Consider the following 18,117-nt stretch of genomic DNA (forward strand, 5'->3'; position numbering starts at 1 on the left):
AAGTCCAAAGATATCAGCAAAAGAAGTTGTAGATATCTTACAACTAAGAGTGAGTACGCGTACAGTACGACGACGCGCCGTTAATGCTGGTCTTTTTAGGTTCGGTGCTGCGAAAAAACCATATATTTCAAAAAAAAAAATCGGTTAGCTCGTTTGAAATTTACGGAACTGCATATTAATTGGTCTGTAGAGCAATGAAAGTTGATATTGTTTTAGATGAGTCCAAATTTAATTTGCAGAACTCAGTTGGAATGACAGGTGTACAAAGACCAATAGAAAAGCGTGTAAACCGTCGATATTTGCAGGGTGCAGTAAAGCATGGTGGGTGTAACATAATGGTGTGGGGTTGCTTTTCTGGTCAGGGAGTAGGACCTATTTACAGAATAGAAGGGAACATGGATGGGTTTCAATATAAAAATATACTGCAAACCCAAATGTTACCTCATGCTATCAAAAAAATGCGGCCTGATTGGCAGTTTCAACATGACAATGTCCCCAGATACACCCTCAAAGTTGGAAAGGATTGGTTTTTGAAATAATAAGTTTATAAAATATATTTTGAGATGGTCCGACCAGTCTCCTGACATGAACCCGATTGAAAACTTATGGGAAATTGTCAACAGGCAAATTAACAGGGAACAGGTCCACGGTTATAAAAACAAGCTATTATCGCCTTAAAACAAGCCTGGAATGGAATAAATGACACACACATTGGTAATTTAATTTCATCTATGCCTAAAAGATATGTTGCAATCAAAAATAATAATGGCTACTCATTAAAATATTAATTTAAAACTAATTTATTTTCATATTTAGCTAAAGTCCAATGAGTTATGCGCACGAATTTTTTACTTTTTTCCCTTCTGTTATAATTTATAAATCTTACATAAAAGTTGAAAAATAAAATTGCATTGTTTCTTAATATAGAATTTGTGATCTTTCTTTTGCAAAAAAAAGTATTCTTCTAATGTATCTATGTAAAAAGTTATGACGGAATATGTGTGAGACTCGAGTTAGTCCAATGAGTTTTGTCCGACACTGTATATGTTTAAATAAAATGCGGTAATGCTGCAGCTGTCCATGAGTTGTTCATTCACATTTTGATATCCTAAAAATAAATGAAATAATATATGTATATGCCCTCACAGATTTGCAAAATTACTCCGTTTTTATGGGTGCCCTTTTCTTTATTTTCCTGGTTCACAGCAAAGTGCTTTTCACCTCATGTGATGAGTTTATTGTGCTTTTTTCTTGTGAGGTTTGAACAAGAATAACCTCACAAAATAAAATTCACACCAAACCTCACATATTTTTCCACACAAATCACTTGTGAGGTTTTCTTAGAATAGGGCTGTACATCAAAACAAATTCGCCAAATCTCGCTTGTTCACACATGTGTGGAAATTTCGCTGTGCCAGTTTACACACGGACTCTTTTGTCGCCCAACCTGATTTTTTGAAGCGATCGCGTCGGTCGTGTTCGTATGATACGCTTTGTATATTTTTTCGTACAAATTAAATTCTTGGTTGTAATAGCGCTCGGTTCGAATAAATATGTACGATATGTTCGGAAATTCGGACTTCTCAAAAAAATGTAATTCAAATATTTAATGACATTAAACGCTTTGAAATTAATTTAATGAAAACAAAGCTACATAAAATTTTAAAATACGTTTATATTGATTTCTTTTACACCGAGGAATTTAGTTCGAATGTCATTTTATTTAAAACTAAAAATGTAATTATTAAACGCTTTGTGAGAAAAGAAAAAAATATGGCGTAAATAGGTTAGGAAATTTGCGTAAAAATTAGCTTTAATAGGGGGCAATATTTTCAGTTGGATCAGAGAATTCCTGTCATAAATTTCCCTTTCAAAAATTTAATACCGTGTATTTTAAACATCCTTGTAAACTGTGAGCAGAGATAAAGAGATGTCCAACTCCTCTCTCACAGTGAGAGAGCACTTTCTAAACGTCAAAACCTACCGAACTTTGACAGCTAATCGAGTTCAGTAGGTTTTGACGTTTATTAATTGGAAACGGGCGATGGCTAGATTGAAATCTTACCAAAAAAATATGTTAACGGAGGGATTTGTTGCATCGTTCAAGACCACTTATAAAAAATGTAAAACAATGAAAATTAAATAAATTTGTTAAATTTAAAGGTATTCGATGAAACGTTCTGTAAATTGAAACATCATAGTATTATTTTCAATGGAAAATGATTAAAAACATTTAATGATTGAGAGCTAACAAGCTTAAATCCTTCTATTGGGTATTGAAAGGTCAAAAGTCAGTTGTTCTAATATACTTTAAAACGATTTAAATATTTTCTCCATATAATAAACAACCACTATTTAGTAATTTTCATTCGTACTAAATGTTGGGTGTTGGGTCGATAAATGCCCAAAAATTATTACTTTGTTCAATCTGGCCATAATAGAAAATGTTATAAAAAACGCTAATTTTGAAGCGCTCTCACACTGGAATAAGTTGGACATCTCTTTATTCCTGCTGTGAGGCCATCAATATACAAATGAACTACTCAACACGCCAAATCACGCAAACATTCGCTCTAGGAGCTCTCTGCTTCTGACGCTCTGCAGTTATGCTCTAATTTGCTGGTTTTCGGTAGTTTTTAAGATTAACCCCTTGACGCATCAATTAACGCAACGAAATTCGCTTCCAACTGTTCGCACACAACTTGCACTTAACAAACCAGTTTTGATGCTTACGAACTGTCGCACGCTTGTTTTACAAATTTACATAAAATAAAATACTACGATTTAATTTTAATGCGTCCCAAAAAATATAGATAATTACACAGTGGATAATGCACTCAACTGCAAAAATGTTTTTTGTTTACATTATTACCTGAAAATAACGCGAAAATTTCAATTCTCCTTTCATCAAATGTACACTTCTACGCACCACGAGTCAGACTCGTGATATTCATTTTAGGCACAGAAATTGTACCACGAGTCAGACTCGTGGAAATACGTCATGGGGTTAAGAAACGCTTCCTAACAACTAGTGATAGTTATCTATCTAAAACAGCTCTCATAGGCTTTAGGTAATCGAGCGGACTCGTACTATCTATAGGTTTCATTGCTTATACACTATGACAAAAAAGTACGCAAAATTGTAAATAAAACGCACAATATTTAATTACTGATAAATTTTTATTTTGTCGTCTTCAAAGTAATCCCCACCATATACTTTTGATAAGCACGTTTTGGGATGGACTTCAGCTCCTTAAGCGAATTTTATTTCATCTCTTCGGTCGACTGAAACCGTGTTTCAGTTTGGGAAAAAATTACACGGAGCCAAATCTTGTGAATACGGTGGTTGATTGATGGTATTCATTACGTCTTTGGGCCAAAGAGGCCTGTTTACAGTACTATTTTTGAAAACAATTCAGCTTTATCGATACGAGTCGAGCGTTTCATACGATAACGAGGTCGAAGGTCGCCCAGAACGAGCCATGTCCGCAATGATCTCTCGACCGTCTTTCAAGGCTTTTTAGACTCTGTAGGCTTGTGTTTTTGACAAAAGTGAATCAATTTGAACACAATATGTTAACAGCATTCAAGTGAACAGTTTTAGTACGGCAACAACGGCTGCCGTCTTCAAAATGTTCAAGAAGCTGTCTTCAACACAACATTTACAGACAGGAAAATTTCGCTGTCATTCAGTCGTTTTCGAATTCAAAGCCTTATGCTTCATTTAGTCAGCGCCGCACTGCCTTCCGTAGTTGTTGTTTCAATGTAAATGAAAACTCACACCGCTTCTACTGCCAAGTTCATCGCATATGAAGTTCTATGGAGCTCACCGTCAACAAACTGACTGGACTTCATTAATGTGACTTTGGGTCTTGAAAACCAACAACTTCTCCGCCTGCCAAATTGGATCGACACACAGCACCTTCATCGATTTCAAAGCTGCTTTTGACAGCACGAAAATTATAAAAAAAAATGGTATCCCCGAAAAACTAGTACGGCTGTATAATGTGACGTTGAGGAATATCAAAAGCTCCGTCAGTTTTGGGAAGAACTTTTCTAAACCATTCAATATCAAACGAGGTTTCAGACAATGCGACTCACTATCGCGAGACTTCTTTAGGCTACTCTTGGTGAAAATAATTCGAGCTGCAGAAATGAATAGAGAAGGCACCATATTTTATAAGAGTGTACAGCTGCTGGCGTACGCCGATGATATTGAAAACACTCAGCTCTGGCTGCACTTGGTATGTCGAATTGGCGCCAAATTGTAAAAAGAAGAAACGACTGGTTGTTGTTAACTCGTTTAAATTCGTTTTAACTTTAAACAAAAAGCTTCACTTTTGCCGTCTTCAAATGTTCAAGAAGCTGCCCATTTACAGAAAAGAAAATTTCGTGCTCGTGTTATTGTTTCTGTTTCTGAAAATTACATATGTACTAGAAGTAAACTTGTAGGATTGGAACAAGAATATACTTATGGATTTAATTAAGTGAATATTTTAACACGCTACACTAATTATGAAATCTTAAATTATAAAAAGTGCTTACCTTATATTCGTAAGTTTCTGTACTTTGTGTGTAACCATATTCGTCTTTCTTTTTATCGACTGTCAGAAATTTAGAAGTGTTTTCCTGGAGCTGAGAAGTTGGTGGTGTAGGTTTTTGATTGGGTGTACTAGTAATTTTGTGTGCTTCGTGTTGTGTGGGAGACTCTAGTTGCTCTTGCTGCTGCAATTGTTGCTGGTGAATCTGATTTTCAGCGGCTAACTGCTTAGCAATTAGTTGTTGTTGTCGTATTTGTTCGGCAAGCTCTTGTTCTCTTTGAAGTAATTCCTTTTGTTGTTGCTTAAGTAATTCACAGTTTTCCTGTTCTATACTTAAATCGATGCCCGAAATGATATCCTTAACAGTATTTTCCTGTTGTAGAGAATAACTTTTGTATTAAAAATCACCAAACAAATAATTTATTTTGATAAAGTTTTCTATATTAGAAACCAATTGCTATCATTCTACTTTGTTGACAGGTAAGCAAAGGATGAAAATTAACAGCGGTATTTTGTAACCAGTCTCTAGTCTCTATTTGAGACAATTTGAGGTAAAATCTCAATTTGTGACTAGTTCCTATTCACTAAACATTCCCTAGCGTTAGTCTCAAAATTTTGAGACCTGGTAGTTAGCTGGTCACAAAACTAAAAAGAATTCTTGTCGTTCGATTGTATTTATTTTCATTCAAGTGCAAAAACATCTCTGAATAATGAAATGTAATAGCTTTTGTGACTGTCACTTACAGAATAGCAAAATCGTCTCAAGTCTCAAAAATTGTCTCTAACTCAAAATCTCAAAATTTAGAGACTTGAGACTGTATCACAGTACAGAATCGCACGGTAAAATTAATATGTATATACCCAACCACTACACGAAACGAAGTGAAAATTTGCACAGATATTCGCTAGTTCCTGCAGAAGGTCCTACTTGAAGCTTTTTTGCAAAATCTCCATTGATTTTGCAGTATATGTACATACATATATACATATATATTTACACAATACGGTTGAACTGTTTTAGCTGAAAATTGGATCTTTCTATCTTTTTTATGCTAAAGGTCAAAACAATTCATATGCAAAAAAATATATTTCACATCATAATCATGTAAGAATCATGAGAAAAACATCATTCGTAATTTGAGATGATATTCTTGGCAACAATGTGATAAAGATACAATGGCAGTCCCATTTTACATGGGAGATAAAACATTTTCTTAAAGATAATGTAATTATGCACTGAATATCTTGAGTGATCAATTGGTTGACTGTTTCATTATGTAGCCAATACAATAAATAAAGCTCTTTTGTTTGTTTAAGTTTATGTCTAACTTTAATATTGCGATTCTGTAAGCAGTCTCTACAACATTTTTTGGTTTCTGTTCCGGTGCGTAAATGTACAGAGAAGATAGTTTTCCAACTCGTGAGCCACGTATTTTTGGCCGTGTGAAAAACATAGCAGTTCCAAACTTACGTTACACATTTCTAGCGACTATCCTTGTGTCCTGATGATTGTCATCTCAAATGCACTGGAAACGGAATCTGTTTGAATTGAAAAGGTAAATCGATAGAACTAAAAGGAATTCCTAGATTCCAACTTGTATTCAATAGGTGCGTCACAATCAGTCGGGCTCCATTACACAGTTTCGGCGCTTGCAGATTGCGAAACATAATAACGACAGATCCAACTTTGAGACGCAAATGATGCGGTGGCATACCAAGCCTCGTGATGAGTTCATCTCTCGTGAATCGATAAACAGCAGATGGAATTGATATCAAACCACCGGAAGTATCAACCGGAATTGATCCATTTCCAATTTTTAGCGAAGACGATGTAAAATGCCTTCGACAATGTCATTTTTTTTCGTATCCCACAATAGACGCGGAGTAGAAGGCTGATATGAAGAAATGATTATCGCGAAAAGTGTGCGAACTTCATTTGCATTCCAGTGATTATCATTTTCTAGCAATTGTAATTGCTGGCTTGCTTCTCAAAAAGTTGCATACACCGTATGATTCACAGTACGTAATGACTCAAATGAAGTTGAACCGCGTGTATTTATCAATAGCAACCGAAGATAGAAACAATCGTCATTTTTCGGGTGGATTGTGTAAATTCGTCCTAATGCATTAGTTGATAACACAACTGGATGTCCATCTACTGGTTGGTCTTGCTTTCTGCGTAACTATTTCTTCGACGATGCATTCCATGTATAATATCAATATATTTCCGAATAGAGCAATGTTCTCACAAACGGATCACTGACGAAAGTTGAGAAAAAACTCGTAAATGTTAATTTTGTTGCTGGCGGTATTTCCAATGAAATACACTCTTTGGCTATTCTCCAAATTACCTTCGAGACGCACAACAGTTGGAAAACGTTCATGAATTGCAAAAGTAAATATCCTATAAATCGCTTTAGTGCAGTTCACCTATCGACCATTTGATACTTGCTGATCTCATCTCGTTCAAGACCAATAACCGCCATGTTGCTTTCTTTGGTGACGTCTTTGATCGATATTTCACCAAGCAACAATATCAAACATTGACATGAGTTTTGAATGTGAATTAGACAATAATGGTGAATATAGTACGATACATGTGTTGTCAACTTCGATATTCACTCTTCTAAATTGAATGCTGAATGTTCTGCCATTGTCGTCTGGTCAGCGAAGCCGATAGAGTGGATATCCATCATTTCTTGTTTGTGTTTGTTTCCGAAAGAAAAGCACTTCTGTTTCGTGCATTTTTTGTCAGACATTCAAACCGAAGTGAGATCATGGTGTCCGCAAGGTCCATGAACCCTATTAGTTTTCATCACTTCGTATAATACTGGATCTTACTTTGCATCAAGAATTTCCGCATGATTGAATGATTTCATCTATTTGATCTGGTGTAACTCCATCCAAAGAAGAATGTGTGCGTGCGACAAACCTCTCTTTTTTCACTCAACAGAGTACATCTAGCATCTAACAGCGCCATATATACGGTGCTTCAAGATAAAGTCCATCGAAGCTATTGCTTGACAAGTCTTGCTGTGACACCGTGACAATCGCTTGCTGATTGACCGCGATTCATAATACCGCACGTATGTCACCGCATCCTATGAGTACTCGGTCATGTGCCTAGGGCTGCTAATGTATGTTGATGCCAAAAAGAACGCCGACCGATATTAGTGCGACCTCTTTGTGGCATCCTAACAAATTTTATAATTGATGACTTTGTGTGCAACACACATAACATTTTTACTGAATAATTTCCAAAAATTTTTGAAGCAAACGACAAATTTGAACGATTCAAATAATTGAAAAATAAACAAAAAAAAATTAAAAAAAAATTGTATGGAAAAAATTATCTTTTTGGAATTGTCCAATTTTCCGGCTTTTCCTCACGAAAAGCTTTTTATTTCTAAACCTTCCCCAATCCACACGGAATATTCTCTGAAATTTTCATCAAGATTGGTTCAGTCGTTCCCTTAGCGTTACTAATAAACAAACATTCATTCGTTTGTATGGAAAAAAGAAAAGGGATGTTTTTAGGGGGGGTTTCGGCAATTATTTGAATTTTTCTTGCCGTAAAAACCATCTTTGAACCTCAACGAACATTTAGAAAAAAGAATTGGCCAAATTGGTCCAGGCATTGTTGACTTATGCGCTCCCATCACATTTTGCGATTAATTTTTATATATAAGATTATGTTTTTCCACAATGTTATTGAAATTTTAATATTTGTTATCGACATATTTATTTTCATTCAAGTGTAAAAGCATCTCTGAATAACGCAATGTAATAGATTTTGTGACTGTCACTTACGAGTACAGAATAGCAAAATCGTCTCAAGTCACAAAAATTGTCTCCAACTTAAAACCTCAATTTTAGAGACTTGTGACCGTATCACAGTACAGAATAGCACGGTAAGTTTCATTTGAGGATACTGCCCCGCCAGAAATTTCTGGAGTTAGGTTGGTATGATTTTATGTCAGGTCATTGCAACAGGTTCCTGTTTATGGCTAATGATGCTGGTGGAAAACTTGGCGCCAGATAGTTATGAAAGTCGACTGTCCCTGCCAATAGAAACGAGGGTTTATATGAGATTGGCATTATGAAATGACCGTCAAAAAGGCATCAAGTTATCAAAAATGGTGAATCGAACTCTTCTAACTATGCCAAATAAAACCTTCAATTTAATGCAAAAACAATGGATTTATTTCTACTAAACGTTTTATTAACGAAATTACTCAGCACAAAATCTTAAAACTATATGTATAGAAATAAAATAAAATATAAATAAAATTTTATAACAAATAGGAAATAAGGTGCTAATTTGGTTGTATTCGAAAATTTTGTACCTTCGCAACTTGCAGGCATCATGGAGGATGGAAGCATGTGTAGATAACAACACATGCGGGATGGGATAGATACCGAGAGCTAAAGAGGGAAGCGAGACGCATTTGCAAACAAATAAAAGAGAGGCCGAAATGCGTGGGTATAAAGAGCTTTACAAGCTGACCGACAGAGATAATGCTCAAAAATTTGACGAAAAGGCGACTAACAGAAGGTTTCAGGTATAGAAAAGACTCTTGTAGAACCTCTAGAGGTGATCTAGTGACTGATGCCCAGATCATACTAAAATTATGGAGAGAACAATTCTCCAGCCTGCTGAATGGCAGTGAAAGCATAACACCATTCGATGACGATAGAGCGATACAAATACGGCGACAAAGAACTGATAAGGAGTATGCATCAACATCTTTGTAGAAAATGGTTGGGCGAAAGAATGCCCGATGATTGGAAATTAAGTGTTCTCTGCCCAATCCACAAAAAGGGAGACCTCACCATCTGCGCCCATTATCTCGGGATAAGCCCCTTCAACATCGCATATAAGGCACTATCAAGCATGTTGTGTGAAAGAGTAAAGCCCATCGTCAACAAACTGATTGGCCTGGAAAATCAACAGCTGCTGCTAAACCAGATCACCCAAATATCACTAACAAACAGTTGCCTCTGATGATTGTGTTAATCCGAACTCTTCTATTTTAATTAATGCTAATGGGAATTTGAAGTTAAAAGAGAGCACTCGGAATAAAAAATCCTCAACGGCTTCAACTGTTGTTGGCGTTAATGCCAATTGTGATCTCGATGTCGCCATACCCAAGAACTGGATTCGCTTGTCTGTCTGCAAGAACTCTGTCACTGAAGAAGATATTATATCTTTCTTTTTAATATGCTTATGTTGATAGACAATTTCTTTTATGTTATAAATTAATTAAGCAAGATACTAATATTAACGATCTTAAGGGGGTTAACTTTAAGTTAGGTGTGTCCCCGTCTTTTTTTAATGCCGTTTCCTCTTCTTCAGTGTGACCTTCTGGCATCAAGTTGCGCCCCTTTAAGTTTTTTCCAAAGGGAGGGGAAAACAGCGCTGCAGATTAGTTGATGCGCCTGTTAATCACGATTCTATTCATGCGTTTTCTGCACCTTCCTCAACTGGCTCCTGTCTTAAGGTGTACTACCAGAATTTATCGGGTATTAGGTGTAAATCAAATATTATTCGCAATTTTTCTTCACATTTGGATTTCGATGTTATCGTCATTGTTGAGACTTGGCTGAATTCTAGTTACTTTGATAGCGAATATTTTGTCACAAATCTCTATTACGAGTATGTCTTCCGCAGGGACAGAGATCACGAAAAAACTGGCTGTCTAAGAGGGGGTGGAGTTCTCTTAGCAGTTCATCGCAAATATCGTCCTCGCTTAATTATGCTTGATAATGAAGATTCTATTCTGGACCAACTATGTATCTGTGTCAATGATGCTCTGATCATTGCAGTCTCATACATCCCTCCTAATAGCCCTCTAGAGTTGTATAAGTTGCACGCAAATAATATTTCCTCGGTGGTATTAAATAAGGTGAAAGAGAATAATATTTGTGTTCTGGGTGACTTTAATTTAAGCAATATCGCCTGGTCTGGTTGTTCCTATAGCCCTGCTCTTATTCCTTCAAATTTTTCGTCTTCTCAGGACTTATTTCTCATTGATAGCTTGCTTAGTCTCAATCTGATTCAAATCAATTCATATTCAAATAGTCTCGATCGATTTTTTGACTTAGTCTTTCTCAGTGATAATTTAAAATTTAGGTTTCTTGATGGATTCTCTTCAATTACTCCAGCCACCATCCATCATTCTCCGCTAGCGTTTGAGGTGGAAACTTATCTTTTCGCTCCTGTTAAACCTATTGATGGGCCTGGTTTTAATTTTGCATTTTGTGATTTTGAACGACTCAACAATCAGATCTTTGAAATTAAATGGGATGATTTACTATCGGTACTTGATACAGCTAATAGCTTCTCCACTCTTAAGAAATCAATTCAGGAATTCTGTCATTATAATATCCCCCTCAAACACATGCAACCATATAAGTTGCCTTGGTACACTAAGGACCTTAAACGTCTAAAAAATCTTAGAAATAAATACTATAGAAAATTCTCTTCAACTAAATTTCATGTTTCCTTTGTTCAATATCAGCACTACACTAAACTTTTTAATGAATTGGATAAATTTCTCTATAAAAGATTTATTAATAATACGGAGTCCACAATTAAGTCGAACCCTAAGTTCTTTTGGAACTTTGTAAAATCTAGAAGAGCGTGTTCGGCCATTCCCTCTGCTTTACGCTGGGGTGATAAGTCGGCATCCACTCCGGTCGAAATCTCCAATTTGTTCGCTGAAGTTTTCAAATCGAACTATGTTCAAGATGATGGTACTACTTCCACTTTTTCAGCTAATAACTTCCCATCCTTAAATTTTAGCTCGCTGTGTCTTTTACAGAACGATATTGCCAAGGCTATTGGTGATATTAAGTCTTCTTCCAAAGTGGATTTGGATGGGCTTCCGCCCGTACTTATAAAAAATTGTACTGCCTTAGTATATCCTCTCATGCTTATCTTCAATAAGTCTCTCGCCACTGGGAATTTTATTTCTGACTGGAAATTGACATGCATTACCCCTATTCATAAAGGTGGTAGAAAGGATGTTGTCTCCAATTACAGACCTATTTCTAAACTTTCTACTGTTTCGAAAATTTTTGAGTGTTCTGTTAAAAATAAATTAAGTTTGTCTCTGGGCGCTCCACTGTGTCAAACTTAGCAGTTTTTAGCGATTATTGTATGTCTGCATTCTCCGCTGGATTTTAGGTAGATTGTGTCTACACAGATTTCTCTAAAGCCTTTGATAAAGTATCACACAATATTCTAATTAAAAAATTATCATCTCTAGGGCTTCACTCGGTCTTCTTGAAGTGGATTAAATCATATCTGCAAAACAGACGATGCGTTGTTAGTGTCGATGGAGTGTCATCTGTTTCATTCAAAGCGTCTTCGGGAGTCCCATAAGGAAGCTTCTTGGGTCCACTTCTCTTTGTGCTGTTTATCAATGACATTTCCTGCTGCTTCTCTTTCGTCAACTTTCTGTTATATGCAGATGACTTAAAAATTTTTGCCTTAATCAAAAACACACAAGATGTACACAAACTTCAATGTGATATTGATACTTTTCATAATTGGTGCCTGAAATCGAAGCTTTTTCTGAATCTAGATAAATGCTCACAGATCTCTTATGGTAGGGGACGCAACATCTTATCTTCTAGCTACATTTTTTCTAATTGCGTCCTAAAATGCGTTACTGAAATCAAAGATCTTGGGGTAATCTTTGACAACAGATTTTCTTTCAGTAATCACATCAACTATATCACTTCAAAATCATTTTCTGTACTCGGCTTTTTCCGTCGAAATTCTACAAATTTTTCCGACCCCTACATGTTAAGATTACTGTACACATGTTTTGTGCGGTTTTGGAGTATGCAGTGTTCATTTGGAGACCATGTTGCCTATCGTCAATTATTAGGATTGAACGCGTTCAAAAGATTTTTCTTAAATTTGCCCTCCGCTACTTAAATTTTGTTGACTCAATACCATCGCATACATCTCGTTTACTGCTTTTACATTTTAAACCTGGAAAATCGACAGTCCATCCTCTGACTTTCATTTCATTTCAATGCAGTTAATGAAGGTATTGACTGTCCCTATTTATTAGGAAAAATTAATTTCAATATTCGTCAGCGTTGTCTCAGATCCATTTCCCCATGTTATTATAAAGAGGAGAATACTAAATTTGCGGATTATGCTCCTCTCAAGCGTGCTTAGCGCGAGTTTAACTCGATTTCCGAGAAAGTTCTTCTTAATTTTTCTCGCTCTAGCGATTCCTTCATTAACACCCTTAATTCTGTTTTTTAGTTTACGTTATCTATTTGTATAATTGTAATTTTATTATTTCAGAATTATAATTTAAATCTTAATTTTCTATTAGTCTGTAAGAATTAATGTTCATAAGTAACTAAATAAATAAATATATTCTGTCATCAGCCAAACAGTCGTCGGAAGACTGTGGAAGATTAATGGTCCCTTTGCGCATAGGCAACGGCGAATACCGCAGTCGATAGAATGATGAACTGTACAAAATATACGACGCCACTGGCATTGTTTAGCGAAATAAAAGACAGCACCTACACTGGCTAGGAACTGTCGTCCAAATGGATGAAAACATTCCAGCTCGAAGAGTATTCGGCGCAGTACACGCCGGGGGAACCAGAGGAAGAGGAAGAGGAAGACCTCCCCTCCGTTGGAAATACCGGATGGAGAAAGACCTGGGTACACTTGAAATCTCCAATTGCCGCGAAACAGCGAATAGGAAGAACGACTGACTAGTGTTTTTGTTAAATGAATTCTTCATTAGCGGCCAAAACATACGACCTGAAATTTTCAACAACAAAAACACCAGGCTAAAAGTTTTAATATCTCTACCAGCGATAAAAGAAAAAGTAAGTTAATAATGTTTTCGTCGTCTGGCCGGCCACTACTGCTTACATATTACCATATTTTGCATTAATAATTTCCACACTTCTTTTCTCAATGTCAACTCCAGGTGAGATATACATATGTGGTGCCGAGTGTAGGATGAAGACGAAATACTAGGGGGATTCTCTTGCTCTTGCAAGATTGCACGATGACAGAAAATGCAAAAATCTTATAACAGAATATGCAAGGCCAAAAGAGCACCCATTGCAGAATCTAGTGATATATGTATGAAGCGAATGACTATTGTGAATTAGCGCACCTTCTGCATTCATTCTTAACAAAAAACTGTAACAAATCTTCATAATTTAAATAGAAATTATAAAATCTTTTTAAAACTTACCTTCCTCAACAATTTAACGGAGAAATATGTCTTTATGTAAAATGACAGGTGGCACACGGTTGCAATTATTTTTTTACGTGTCATTGCACGAAAATAAACATGGGATTTGTTCTGACATATTTTACAGCCATTGCAAATAATTTTCTGCGAGTGTTTGTTGTTGTGCCGTTGCACCGTTGCAAGTGGAAAATTCTGCAATTCGTGCACCGTGCAGGGGTTTTGCAAGAGCAAAAGAAGTCCCCTAATGAGTTACTGAACACGACAAAGAAAAATTACAACTCTGGACTGAAACCAAAAGTCAACGAAGCGTCGCAACGCTTGCGTACAGTAAAGGTTGACATTCTGAGATCGACTGTTGAAGCGAACACATCTTCCTACCAGAGTCCTGCACGAGTAATTAAAAAAGTAACATGTTAGCAAGCGGCGATGCCGATGCGGCGAGTACACGCTACGTAACGGTACTTTGGCATCGTGGGCATCGGCATCGAGGGTATCGGCATCGCGGGCATCGCCGATTACTAACATGTTACCAGTGGTCGGCATTTCTTAGAACAATTGTGGAAACTAACTTCACACGTACGCTTACGCTCTATCGCAGAGCCGCTCAAAATTTTTCATGCCTATACTCGGAGTATAGGCAAGCAAATGCAGTCGAAGCATGTACGCTATGACGCTAATTCTGCCAGCGTCAAAAATACACTCGAAATCAGAGATCTGCAACGGATACACAATTTCCGTGCACACTCGAACACTTACCCGAAACCGGCTTGTATTGCTTTCTTTGAACGAGCAGAAGGATTGCTTGTTAGCGACTGTGCGCAGACGAACGTGTTGATCACAACACTCGAGTGTCGTTCATACGTGTTTGTTCGGGTTCGGGTGTTTTGCGGATCAATATATTCGAGTGTCCGAGTTTAGGCTCGAGTGTGCAAAGCATTTTTTGTTTATATGTAATCGTCAGAACAGTTGATTAATTTGCTTTGTGAGTGTTAAGAATGTTATATGATACGTATTACATGATATTTATTGAAAATAATGGCCCAAAAAAGAAGATTTTATTGGTTGCAAAATTGCGAATGGCAGTTACAGCTTGTCTGGTCTTATATTATGGTTATGCAAATATATTTTTAATTTTAAAATGCGTCATTCCTTTGATACATGCATACATATAGTTTAAATGCTGTATTTCAATAATATTGACTGTTAAAGTGTATACAACATTAATAATTTCTCATATTTTTGCTCAGAAAAATTTGATACATTTCTTCTACACCCGTGTTCTGTCCGAGTATCCGTGGCAATAGTTGAACACATTTCGGGTTAGCTGCGGGTGTCGAGTGTGGACACTCGCTTGTGATCGTTTTGAAGAGAGTATGATCAAACAGACTCGAACACTCAGAAAGCAGCTGCCGGGTGTGCCACTCGATCGAACCCATTGCTGTCGAGTGTGGTGCTCGCTCGTGCTCGATTTTTAATGAGGGTGATCGAACAGGTTCGAACATACTCAATGCAGCTCTCTGCTCGAAATACAGGAATTCAGTTTCGAATAAGCATATAGAGGACTTAATGAGAATCAAAACTTACGATCTTGAAGTCGATATGGAAAAAATCATGGAAAGTTAAAAAATTAAGTTAAAATTATTGTTGTTTTTAATTGCTTTTTTAATCAAAAACCATAATTTTTTATTTTTTTCTAAATTTTTAATAACAAAATAACCAAATAGCACGATTTCACTCAGTGTACTAAGCAAGCGCGCGCACACAATCATACGCTAGCAGATATCAAATGTGTGATTGTATGCGTTGGTAAATAAATTGCGCATTATTTTGAGCGGCTCTGCTCTATCGTTCAGTCGTTGTCGAGCCAGCAACGAATTAACATCATGTAAGACTATAGCGTTTCATTTGCCATTGACGATACCAGATAGTAATCGTACGATGCCACGATGCCGCGATGCCGATGCGCAATGTTACCTTCGCATCGTGGTAATCGTCAGAAGTGTTACTTAGTAACGTAATCGTACGATGCCTACCTTAATCGTGCAGGCCTCTGCTTCCTACATTTATTATATACTACAATATTTTATAACCAAATATTTTACACAAATAAAAATAAATAAATGTTTTATAAATTGCGAATAGAAAAGAAGTTTAGAATCTTCCCACTCAACAGAAAATATGTACGTATTATATTTCGCATTTAAGAAACAAAAGTTTATTTAATTCATGAATATATAGTCTTAAGTAATACATACCCCTTTTAGCTGACGTCCTGGTTGCAATTTATCAACTTCATCCTTCGAATTAGCGGATAAGAGAGCTATGGCTGTTTCAGCATTTTCACCTAATTTAACCTTAAATTGTGTATTTTTAGTAAAATTATAATAAGTGTAATAACAATATTATTACTTCTTTGTTTTCTACTATATTATCTTCGCTTATGTTGATCTCATCCCCTTCGACTACGAATCCAATTTCATCTTGTCCCTTTATTTCATTCTTTATAGTTTCGATCTCTACATTACCATCTGACTTGCATTCTGTATCATCCTGTTGTACAGTTGGAACAGTTGCTGTAGATATCAATTTGGGCGAAGCATTGGTTGTTTCTCTATCTTCTATGGTATCTTCTAAGTCTTTTTCAGATCGATTTCGTACAATCACCGTTTCCTCTAAATCATTAATACTAACACTATGATCATCTCCTTCCTTATTATTTTCGTCTATTGCCTCAATTCCTTCTGTCCCGTTTTGCTTTTCACTGCCAACTAGTTTTGTCTCAGTTTCTGTAGCTTGAATTTTATTCTGAGTTGACAATTCGACATCCATATCTTCGCTGTTATCCGAACAATCTTCTATTTCGACCTCCGTGGCTAAATCTTCCATTGCGTTGTTTGATTCCACATTTTCCTTCACCTCCTAGTTATTAAAACACACAATGGAAGATGCAATAGCGAGCAATAACAAGTAGTTAATAAATACATAGTGGTAAGTTTAAAATAAGTAAGAATTAATTTAATAAATATAACGATGAATATTTTGTTTATGCAAGCAAATGTATGTAGGGTGATTTTTTAAGAGCTTGATAACTTTTTTTTAAAAAAAAACGCATAAAATTTGCAAAATCTCATCGGTTCTTTATTTGAAACGTTAGATTGGTTCATGACATTTACTTTTTGAAGATAATTTCATTTAAATGTTGACCGCGGCTGCGTCTTAGGTGGTCCATTCGAAAAGTCCAATTTTGGGCAACTTTTTCGAGCATTTCGGCCGGAATAGCCCGAATTTCTTCGGAAATGTTGTCTTCCAAAGCTGGAATAGTTGCTGGCTTATTTCTGTAGACTTTAGACTTGACGTAGCCCCACAAAAAATAGTCTAAGGCGTTAAATCGCATGATCTTGGTGGCCAACTTACGGGTCCATTTCTTGAGATGAATTGTTGTCCGAAGTTTTCCCTCAAAATGGCCATAGAATCGCGAGCTGTGTGGCATGTAGCGCCATCTTGTTGAAACCACATGTCAACCAAGTTCAGTTCTTCCATTTTTGGCAACAAAAAGTTTGTTAGCATCGAACGATAGCGATCGCCATTCACCGTAACGTTGCGTCCAACAGCATCTTTGAAAAAATACGGTCCAATGATTCCACCAGCGTACAAACCACACCAAACAGTGCATTTTTCGGGATGCATGGGCAGTTCTTGAACGGCTTCTGGTTGCTCTTCACCCCAAATGCGGCAATTTTGCTTATTTACGTAGCCATTCAACCAGAAATGAGCCTCATCGCTGAACAAAATTTGTCGATAAAAAAGCGGATTTTCTGCCAACTTTTCTAGGACCCATTCACTGAAAATTCGACGTTGTGGCAGATCGTTCGGCTTCAGTTCTTGCACGAGCTGTATTTTATACGGTTTTACACCAAGATCTTTGCGTAAAATCTTCCATGTGGTCGAATAACACAAACCCAATTGCTGCGAACGGCGACGAATCGACATTTCACGGTCTTCAGCCACACTCTCAGAAACAGACGCAATATTCTCTTCTGTACGCACTGTACGCATTCGTGTGGTTGGTTTAATGTCCAATAAAGTAAACTGAGTGCGAAACTTGGTCACAATCGCATTAATTGTTTGCTCACTTGGTCGATTATGTAGACCATAAATCGGACGTAAAGCGCGAAACACATTTCGAACCGAACACTGATTTTGGTAATAAAATTCAATGATTTGCAAGCGTTGCTCGTTAGTAAGTCTATTCATGATGAAATGTCAAAGCATACTGAGCATCTTTCTCTTTGACACCATGTCTGAAATCCCACGTGATCTGTCAAATA

The 18,117-nt window shown here is 36.6% G+C and overlaps 1 protein-coding gene across 15 annotated transcripts in view; it reads right to left on the reverse strand.

The window, feature by feature from the left end:
• LOC105233888 (basic-leucine zipper transcription factor A) overlaps positions 1 to 18,117 on the reverse strand; it is a 222,175-nt gene that overhangs the window by 113,373 nt on the left and 90,685 nt on the right. For 11 of the 15 annotated variants that reach the window (XM_049460273.1, XM_049460272.1, XM_049460280.1 and 8 more), the window contains 3 exons: positions 16,199 to 16,708; positions 16,045 to 16,143; positions 4,546 to 4,914 (listed from right to left, as the gene is read on the reverse strand). In XM_049460273.1, the coding sequence (XP_049316230.1) occupies positions 4,546 to 4,914; positions 16,045 to 16,143; positions 16,199 to 16,708 (978 nt within the window). The remainder of the gene's footprint in view (positions 1 to 4,545; positions 4,915 to 16,044; positions 16,144 to 16,198; positions 16,709 to 18,117) is intronic. The other 4 variants (XM_049460281.1, XM_049460278.1, XM_049460284.1 and 1 more) reach the window with 2 other exon arrangements.

This window comes from Bactrocera dorsalis, chromosome 6, assembly GCF_023373825.1.
Source record: "Bactrocera dorsalis isolate Fly_Bdor chromosome 6, ASM2337382v1, whole genome shotgun sequence".
Classification (NCBI taxonomy): Eukaryota; Metazoa; Arthropoda; class Insecta; order Diptera; family Tephritidae; genus Bactrocera; species Bactrocera dorsalis.